General features: G+C 45.0%; 1 protein-coding gene across 3 annotated transcripts in view; it reads right to left on the bottom strand.

Moving 5' to 3' along the window:
- Nucleotides 1-736: 736 nt before the first annotated feature.
- LOC141769367 (tetratricopeptide repeat protein 28-like) overlaps nucleotides 737-10291 on the bottom strand; it is a 176040-nt gene continuing 166485 nt past the window's right edge. For 2 of the 3 annotated variants that reach the window (XM_074638348.1, XM_074638350.1), the window contains 11 exons: nucleotides 8592-8736; nucleotides 8299-8478; nucleotides 7580-8124; nucleotides 6998-7245; nucleotides 6772-6896; nucleotides 6420-6651; nucleotides 6101-6177; nucleotides 4441-4464; nucleotides 3472-3601; nucleotides 3238-3345; nucleotides 737-3106 (listed from right to left, as the gene is read on the bottom strand). In XM_074638348.1, the coding sequence (XP_074494449.1) occupies nucleotides 1488-3106; nucleotides 3238-3345; nucleotides 3472-3601; nucleotides 4441-4464; nucleotides 6101-6177; nucleotides 6420-6651; nucleotides 6772-6896; nucleotides 6998-7245; nucleotides 7580-8124; nucleotides 8299-8478; nucleotides 8592-8736 (3433 nt within the window). In that variant the 3' untranslated portion in view covers nucleotides 737-1487. The remainder of the gene's footprint in view (nucleotides 3107-3237; nucleotides 3346-3471; nucleotides 3602-4440; nucleotides 4465-6100; nucleotides 6178-6419; nucleotides 6652-6771; nucleotides 6897-6997; nucleotides 7246-7579; nucleotides 8125-8298; nucleotides 8479-8591; nucleotides 8737-10291) is intronic. The other variant, XM_074638349.1, reaches the window with a different exon arrangement.

Below are 10291 nucleotides of genomic sequence, written 5' to 3'. Positions count from 1 at the left end.
ATTTCTTAATATAAGGAATATGGCAGGTGGCCTGAAATGTTTACCTGCCACAGACAACATTTACCCTGTATTTGGCAGGTGGCAGGTGCTAGTTTCATTCCCTGAGCACCAGTTCTTTTAGGTCAGTCAATCATATCAACCACATCAGTTTCTAAAGATTTTGAGCATGCATTTTCATTATCTGCTGCACAACCTACATGCTTAAACAATGACGTGTCCTTAGACCTGGTACCTGTCATGGGTGGCAGTGGTTCCAAACTTCTTCTTTTTTTCTGCAAACTATGTCTATTTGTGGCCCCTCAATATATACTGTATATGTTCCTAATATGCCTGTATATGTTCTTAATATGCCTTGTACAAAGTATTTCTTATATATGTACATTCATACTTCCTGATATGTATATGTTCTTAATATGCCCTTGTACAAAGTATTTCCTTTTATAATTGTAATATAGCTTATTATTTTAATGGAGCTTCCCAGCAAAAAGCATTTCACACGATTGTACCTGTATAACCGGCGTGACAATAAACATCTTGAATCTTGAATCTTGAATCATATCCTTACTGTGGACATGTGATTTTTCCTTCTCAGACTGTTAAATTTGTTTTGTTAAAAGCCTGAAGAGGTGAAAGTATTTACCAAGAAAAAGGTATAAAAAAATACAAAGCAAAAAACTAAGTAAATCTCAATGGTGCCTTACATCAGAATAATGTAAAGTCAGGAATACAACAAAGCAAACATGATGTTTTTTTTTATTGAAACAGTTTACTGATAAATGACAGATGGTTGTCATGAAACTTTCATGTTTAATCTCAAAAAATCATGGGCTAAAAAGTCATACATGGTACTTAACATTGAATAGCAAGAGAATCCATGCTTCAGAGCAGACACTCAATTCACAAAGAAATCAGGCAAAGTGCCCTTTTGATTTCAATAAAAAATATTAAATCTTTTTTTCCCCCACTCTATCCATCTTTACATGGTACAGGTTTGTTCACTTTTTAATAATATAAAAACGCTTAATACTGATTGTGAAACACTGGAATTAATTTACAAAACATAATAATAATAATTATTATAATATTAATAACAATAACAAACAATAATAACAATAACCATTCAATTTAAAAACAAAACAAAAAAATAGAATGGAGGAAATCAGTCATAGCTGTTGCATCTTGGCCCACACAAACAGCAAAGAAAAATACCAAATGGCATTTACATCTACCTGACACACAGTTACACACAAACACAGTATCAGGTCGTTGAGTATTTCTCATTGCCATTTACAGTGTTATGGGCACAAAGACAAGACACTCTCTAAAGCATTCATGTGCCTCTGCAGGATCACACTCACTGACCAATCGAATCCTTCTCACTGCCGGTCAAGCTCGGCGGACCAACAGTGATCCTCAAAAAGTGCCCTACTCCTCCAGCGCACAGGATAGTAAATGATAGATAAAAGTATAGGACCGTTTTAAATGTCTCAGCATTTAGAGGAAGGGAAAAATCTTCCAGGCGACAGGAACTTGTATCCGTTGCCAGCAGGTAGTCGGATAGAACGAGCACCAGGGCTACTGCTTGTGGAAATAGTAGGTGACGGGGCCATTTTTCTAGGGTTGGAGCAGTGGTGTCCATTGGAAGAGTTCTTGCTGCCCCTATCTAGTGATTGCAGCCCCAGCTCCCGCAGCTCCAGGCTGTCTTGGGTTTCATTAGGGGAGCAGTGGCGTGGAGAGAGGTTCAGAAGGCTCAGTACATCCCTACTGGCAGAAGCGAGGGGTCCGGGACCGCCGTGGACGCCTCGGACAGGACGTAGATGTTGCTGTTGCTGGGCTGCAGCGTTAGCCCAAAAGGTCTTCAGATTGTGGATAGCTTGGACTTTTTCATCAATGACCCCTCTTCTTAGCCGGTCCAAGTCCGGGACATCAGCCGATGTAGAGCAGGTGGAGCCCGTAGAGGAGTACGACAGGGCAGGGGATGGAGCGCTACCAGACGGGGACTGGTGACCAGAACTGGGAGACACATTACTCGGGGAGCGAGAAGAGATGTGGCCGCTGTACGGAGAGCTCGGGTACTTTAATCTGAACTGTGCGTGGCTGTCCAGAGTCGGCGAAGGATGGCTGCCCTCCTTTTGGGAAGACTCAGAGATTGCAGGGCTATTGTAGCCAGAGCTTATCTTCTGCAGCGAAGAGGAACGGGAGGGAGGTTTGGGCCGCGGGGAAGATTGAGCTCGGCCACTAGCGCTGCTGTTAGGGCGGCTGAATGCGCTAGTTTCAGAGGAGCGGAAGGCGCTGCTCCGCACCGAGGTTCCTCCAGCTGTCGCGCCCTCTGGCCCAGCCCGCTGAAGACTACCCACAGCCCGTAGATGGCTCTGAGTCTCCTCCAGAATCTTCTGGGCCAGCTCCTGAGGATCCAGAGGGACAGTTTTTTCTTCCTGAGACTTGACAGTACTGTCCGTCTCGGTACTGGACTGGTCAGATTCACCTGTATCTGAGCTGGTCACCTTACCAACCTTCTGGAACGGCGAGTTTGGGCTGGGCATCAGGGATGTTTTAACAGGGGATGTGGGGGTGCTGACACTGCCCCTTGACGATACTGATACAGTGTAGCCTCTCCCTGCTCCTGAGCTGGACCCACCAACACTCCCCCTGCCTCCACGGTGGTGGCGCTGGCTGTGGCCTGGCGGCAGGGGCAGTGAATCACAGTGGCTTCCCAACGGCTCGCTGCTGATAATAGAAAAGCCTTCGTATTCCTCATCCTCCCCCCGGGCTCCTGCCACTGCAGCAGCAGCTGCCCCATGAGGAGAGGAGCGACTGCGGGGAACGTGAGGGTGCTTGTGGATAGAGTAGTGTGCGGTGGCCCCGCTGCGTTGCCGATGACCGAGGAAATCACAGTCTGACTTGGAAACAAAGCTCATGGTGGAGGCTACAGAGCTGAGGCTATAGACAGAGATGGCATCGGACGCCTGATTGTCCAGGCAAGGAGGAGAGAAGGGAAGGCTTGAGTATCCCATGGGCATGGGGTTGGACACAGACTGGGCTGAAGCTAGAGACTCGAGGGAAGATGAGCTGTCCAGGCTTAGACGCTTGGGCAGTTCTGTGGAGTCTGAACAAAGACAAGAAGAGAAAAGGAAACAATGTGACACCTGATAAAAAGTGGTAAAAAGGATGAATGTACATTCTGGATGATTCCAATGTACAGCCAAGTGACTGAAATGTGCATATAAGTATATTTACCAAACAGCGCCAGCAGAGACTGGAGCGCAAAGTGCAAGGTGCGACGGTTGGCTAGCTTGCCTGTCTTCAGCACCACTTCTTCTTGGCCTACTTCACATAAGTCAAATCCTGCACACACACAAGAGCACCACAGTTGTAACTTACACATTTGACAATGTGTCTGTGAATCCACAGGGACACACGGATGCATGATGGGCAGGAACCGACAGTTTTCTAAGGCAACAGTTGACTCACCGAGAGCAGCCAGAAATTCATGGCATCCTGGCAGTCTCCATAGCTGCACACTGATGGACACCTGAATGGGCAGGAGGGAGAAATCCTGTTCTTTCTCTCCTGTCTGGAGTTGGACTAGCACCTGGTGGAGCTGGAGAAGACAAAGGGGAGAAGACAAGAAGGGAAAAGACGCATGGAGCGGTTAGGAATGAGTACAATATTACAATAAACTGGTGAATTCTACTGGAGATGTGATTAATGGGTAAATTAATTTGTGTGATCAAACAATTTCTATTCTATCAAGACCTTAAATCATCCAACTATTAAGTTATATAGTTCCATGCTCTCAATGAATATTGCCTTTTTATCTATCTAATATAATGACAGCCACATCTTATTGTGGAACTAATGTAAACATATTTTCTGGAGTAGATATTGAGTCGTATGCATGAGTACTCAGGGCTACAGAACATCTGTAGGGAAGCAGAGCTGAAAGGGTATCAGCTTTATGGGGGTTTACAAGTGCCCTGGGAGCACACTGGCCTGTTTTGTTAGGGGATTACTTGGCTCGGGACAGAGACACCTTTGTCAACCTGACCTAACTGTGCCGAAAGTAGAAACATGCCTCGTCTGCTCACTTCATAATTATGAGAGGTTTGTTTTTTACATCATAGCTTTATCCCTTCTAGCACCCTGAAACCTCTGACCTGTAATGAACCTGGGTTGTAAATCCTTTAATACTCAAAATCCCTAAGATCTGACTGCAGGGGAACCAGCAATGAAAACATTATGAACACAGTAAATGTTTGCTCGGCTACACTACATGCATGCAAATGCTAAACGGCATGAAAACAGCAAAACTGATCATTAAATTGTCATGCAGCTTCTACGCAAGAAGGTAGTTTGTAGAAAGTTTAGCAGGGCAGAAAGTGGAGAGTGGAGGAAAAGGGTAGAATGGGATGGAGAGCAGGTAGGTGAAGGCACACTTACCATCGCCACCATATTTTTAACAGCCTTCAGACCGCACGTTAGGGCAGGGGAGAGAGAATAGGCTTTTAATTGCATGCACACAGGCCATTCACAAAGGTTACAAGGGTTCAGGTCAACAAGAAGGATAACAGCAACAAGTAACAGAGGTGTTTAATAGTTTGATGCAATCAACATACATAGATTAAGCTGAACTTGTTCCATGTTCTTTGCATTGAGACCAGAAAACAAAAACTAATCCCCAACTAACTGGACTTTCACTTAAAGCATGTGATAGCCACGTGTTACACGTAAAGAGGGATAAAGGCGTAGGATTAATTCTCTGGTGTCACAAGCTCGAGAACAGGACTCAGATTGTAGTTAAGACTTTGTACTTGAAGGACTGCTAGTTAGGCTTCCATGCTGCATTTCAATGCAGATTAAGCTGCAGCTTGAGTTGCTAGTATGTTAATGTGTATCCAATCCTGACATAACCAAGTTACGCAATGATATATCCCTGATATTGGGCCTCATGCAGGAAGCAATATAAGAACAAATTTCCACATATTTTTTTGTTCGTATCCACAATTTGTTCTTATTTTGTTAGTACTCAGTGATTTCTTGGATTCACCAGTGTTTTCTTATTGTTGCTCTTCTCTTAGGTAAGAAAACATTGTACGAGTGGTCGAGAGCCCTCTTACCAAGATAAGAAAAAACATCTGGTTTTCTCAGTCCACAAATTGTTTGTCCAATGCAAAGAAACATGAGGAACATTAAAAAACACATTAATATCATATAATAACATTTTGATTGTTATATGTTTTATTCGTTTTTTATATATAGCACTTTTAAAGACCTGATTCCTTTTATACTGCTTTACTCTGTTAATATCCTGTCGTCCACTTTTTATTGTGCTGCACCATCGCACTTTGTTCAATGTTATGTTTGTGACTGTTTTTGTATGTCTGTGTTTGCACCTTGGTCCGTGAGCAATGACATTTCGTTTTAACCGTGTACTTTGTATGTGGAAAAATTACAATAAAGTTGAACTTGTAACTTGTAACTTGTAATGTTTAAGAGTAATTACAATGGTTGGATTATTAAATTTATGGGCTAAAGAAATATTATTGGTCCTTTGATCCCAATTTTCCTCTAATGCCAGTACTGACGCTCTTGAAAATCATATTTACTTTGTTTAAGTTTATTTAACAGCATCTCAATTTCACTTCTTCTTCTTACATCCTATTCTGGTGCATGTGCCAGAGTATTTGCACACGGCACAACACCTGCCCTTATGTAGTATTTAGGGTGCGTTACCTATGCTAATAATAAACCATCGGCCACACGGCTCCAATTTATTATGATCATTCATTATTCATCACACCTGGTAAGAGGGTTAGATGGTCAGGAACGTTTGGTGCATCTGGAAGTTGACTCTTATTTTTTCTCTTAACAGAAAATGTTGAGAAAATATGAGAGAAATCTAAGTAAATGTTGCTGCATGAGGCCCATTCTCTTCCAGCAAGAACTGCATGGTACTACTAAAGTTTGAGAGAAAGTGAGAGGGACTGTCTCAATAGCTCTTAACACTGAATAACAGCATTGGTGTTTGTCGTTTTGAGCCAAAGACCAATTTCTAACTTGTGCATTAGATTCAGAAAATTCAGTATCTGCAGGGGCCTACCCGATTGATGAGCTGCTCTCCTGCCTCTGAAGCTGTGATGAGTTTGCACAAAGCCTGGAGAGCTGGCGGCGGCAGACCTGAGGGACAGGATCAAAGAAAGTTCCTCATTATTCATACACAAGGCACGTCCTTTATAACCCAAACTAAGGAGCACTATGACTAAACAGGTGATCTGTGGAGTGATATGAGGACTCGCTATGGTGTATGTGGAAAACAATGTTAAAGGAAATCAAATAAATACAAAAACACCATATCAGTAAAACACTGGACAGATTCTGAATCTTATTAGACTGTGTAGAGCCTCGTCTCAGGTGCATACCCAGTAGTGATTGTAAAGTGGTGCTGCACTGCTGGAGCCTGTCTCCTGGATCAGCAGTGGGAAAGAAGACTGCAGAGGGCATACCGGTGCCCACAGAGTCGAGACGGAAGCCCACAGCTGTCAGCAGGGCCTGCCAGCCAGGGACACCTCCTACTTTGTTCTCCACACTTTGCTGAGATGTATACATGGAGTTACGCTGGCCGTTCTGTATCCTCTGGAGAGACTTCTCCACCTGCAAGTACCGGGGAAGTGCAGCATCAGTATTTTTGGTTGTGATACTTTCTATAGTAAGTCCTTGTGTGTGTGTATGTGTGTGTGTGTGTGTGTGTGTGTGTGTGTGTCCATGTCTCACCAGGTGGAGTAAAACTCTCAGAGCATCACGCGCTCGATCTGGATACTGTAGAATCTCTGCCAAAGCTTGGCCGATGAGGGATGATGGGCTGTTAAGCTTCACATCGTTGCCAATCAGCATGTATCCTGGACAGAGAAAACATGCAATAAAGAGAGCTCCGTTACAAGGTCATCTCTTTTTATTACGTGAATGTAGAATTAACACACAAGTGAACAGCATCTCTAACCTGCCCAGTTGGAGGGGTGCGAGTACTGCTTGCTGCTCTGGACTGTCTTCATGGCGTCGGCCAGCGCTGCGCTAGCCTTGGTCCCGTTCAGCAGGGCAGTGTAGAAGGCGTGGACAAAAACTTTGGAGGCCGCGACGGGGACAGGCCACAAGGACACGAGGGTGCACTGAGCCCCAGCGGCCAGGAAGGCCCTGGTCAACCCCACGACACCGTCTGCCGTCACTTTGCTGCTGGACTCCTGGTACGACCTGTAGCCAAAATGACACACAAGCGAATAATTGAATTAGAAAGCTATAAAACATTTAATAGCAATATTTCAAGCATTATTTGCTTTTATTATCTTTCTAGGCTATTCTATCCCATTCTCATCAGTAACATTATACAATCTCTGTTTTAGTACTTCATTGTACATAACGCTTTTCATGTCTGTAAATCAATCCTCAATTCACATTTACAGTGTGACTAATTTGATCATAGTTTTAGACATAAAATAACCTAATTAATGCCATAGAATTTAAAATGCCTGAACCTAAAACATAAAGACCACTATTTAAATGTGTCTCCCTGAACCAGCCAACCTACCCCAGCACCACCAGCTTGACAGGCAACCTCAGGTCCAATATATCTGCAGCTGTAAGCAGGAACTCCTGCAGGGGCGGACTGTCAGTGATGCTCTCCACGTCGCTGCTGTCATCCTGCATGTGGAGAGACTCTGGGATGGTGTAACCGCTTCCAATGGATCCCTTCCTGCCTCGACCGCTGCTGCCTCTCCTCCCCCCTGTACCTCTCCCCACTGTTCCCACTCCCACACTGGCACTTGCCCCACCAGGCACGCTCTCCGGGTTTGGGGTGAGCACCAGGGCTGCCAATTTCCAGGAAATGTGGGTTGCAAAGTGGGCGCATTCGGCCTGTGTGAGGGCACTCATCACCCTTTCCTTGGTGGCGGCAGGGCCGGCCAGGGGTTGGCAACCCAGCAGCTCCGCCACCATCAAGGCCTCCTCCTCTGCAGAGGGCATGGGTCCCCACAGCCAGCGGTCCATCACAGGTGAGGGGAGTCTGGGGTTCCCCACCACTGCTGCCATTGAGACACCACCACAGGGAGCTGGTCCAGGGCGCCGGGAGTGAGCCTAGGAGCACAACAACAAAGGTTACATCTAAAATCTAACAACAGTAGTTCAGTATTTTGTTAAAGATGACTTCAAAGTAGAATTTGTGGCCATTAAAAGTCCTCATCAGTTTTTAAAGGAGTTTCAAATTGAAGTATTGCATTATTTTTCAGTAATCTGAATGAGAAGGTCAACCTTTGCACTGGATCCAAGGCCGTGGATGGAGGGAACAGCGATGAGGCTGAAGCGTTCATACAGGTATTCATTAGAAGAGCTTCCTTTTAGCAGGGCGAAGGGAATGAGGTACAGTTCTCCCTCCAGCACCATCACCAGTTGTCTGTGTCTGCCAACTGGCCCACTGGAGTGCATCAAGCCCTGTCAGACAAAAGGATTAGTATGATATAATTGCATTCTCTCTTATGCTCTTCTCTCTACCACACAACTACTACACCAACAGGCAGGCGATGACCCGTAGAGGCAGCACTCACCCCCTCCATAGGTGCAATGAGCAAATCATAAAGTGCCCGTAGCGGAGGCTTTCCGAGGTTGCTGGAGCGGCGAGGCAGGGAAGAGTTGCCATCTTTGGCAGGTGACATGGTGTTACTGAACAGGCTGGTCATACTCTGGCAACTCCTGCACAAACACAACACAGAGGAATGCTGTTTTTATTTTGTACCTCATGCTTTTATGCTGCAACCCCAAGGCAGTTAAAGGCATCTTGCATTTACAGTTCAAGCTCCTGCATATGCATGGATAACATCTTTTTTTTTCTGTTTTCTTTAAGTTACAAAATTACCTTCCCGTTCTCCAGATATTCAAGATATCATAATGCTTTAGTCCCCAGGAGTGTCCTTGAGTCAATACCGGTATCAGGTCTTATCTGATATTATTCTACATAAAAAAGTTGAACAATGCACATTTAGTCCGACAAAAACGACAGATGCTTTTGTAACCTTAAGGTCAACAGAGGGTTTGTAATTGAAAATACTGTGTAATAATTAAAGTCTCCATTGTAAAAAACATGCATAGGCTGTAATAAGACTATGCAATTTAAAAATCCTACATACAAACCACCCTGCTGCGTTCAATGAGCCTTGCATATGAGTTGGGAACATGGCTCTATGTCTAACTTGCTGCATAGTGTTACATCAGATGCGGCTCTAGCAAGACACAAACTTCTGAGTTTGTGTGTGGTAGCAGTACAAAGCTGCAGCAGAAGAACTCTCTCTATCACAGAGGCCTATCTAACATGCTCCCTGTCAGATCTAAATCACACTGATGAAGGCAGGCCACACTGGATCTCCATTGTGATGTGCTGTAATCCCTCTGCGAACACGCATATATAATTTCACATGACAGGAAGCAATACCACTGGGAATATGATGCCAATATGAAACGCTCCACTAGATGGCAGTATTGCACTGTGGTAGTCTAGCGCTTACAGAAACATGAAGGAGCTTGCCAGAATCCCAACCGGAGGAGTCGGAGAGCGGGGCTCATCCCATCTTAACAGGGACCTTCTCTGCATGCAATCGACACTCAGAGCTTCCAGTTAATGAAAGATGAGAATGTGATGCACTGCCAATGAGTATTTTGCAGTACTAACAGAAATAAGGTGTGCGTTTGAGACGTGTCTGCTGTGTGACAGGGGTGACGGCTCCCCGCTCAGGCAGAGACACACAACATACTGAGAACTGTGCTAATGGTGGCTGCGGGGTTAGGAGCCTTTGGTGCTGTAGGCACACAGGGCCGAGCTTTACGGTCGCACTTGTCACTACTCTCCATCTGTTCCACCAGCCAGAGTTTCCTAAGGGCCCCAGCCAACAGACATCTATCCTGTCCTTCTGGTAGCCCCCGGCCACTGGCTTCTCTCCAGCCTCCCAACACTCTGTCTCTCTCTCTCCCAGGCCTTGGCATGAGCCTCCATGGGAAAGCAAACAATCGTTTGTTAGCCTGACAGGAAGAATGAGAGAGGAGGAGAGGGATAAGCCAGGAGAAGGTGAGTGTCAAGTGTAGAGGGAAACAGCGAAAAGAAAAGACTGCAGATTGCATTCAGCGACTGCCTATTTTGGGCTCCAGTTGAAAGACGTGTTGAAGTGTGATCTTAGAGGTGATACAAGGGTAGACAAGTTGGCCTCTATTACACGCACATTAAGCTTTTTTTACTGACCTAATTTCTAAATTATTG

Source organism: Sebastes fasciatus, chromosome 6, assembly GCF_043250625.1.
Source record: "Sebastes fasciatus isolate fSebFas1 chromosome 6, fSebFas1.pri, whole genome shotgun sequence".
In the NCBI taxonomy this organism is placed as follows: domain Eukaryota; kingdom Metazoa; phylum Chordata; class Actinopteri; order Perciformes; family Sebastidae; genus Sebastes; species Sebastes fasciatus.
The sequence above is the reverse complement of the archived record's forward strand: the minus strand, read 5'-3'. Positions and strand labels throughout refer to the sequence as shown.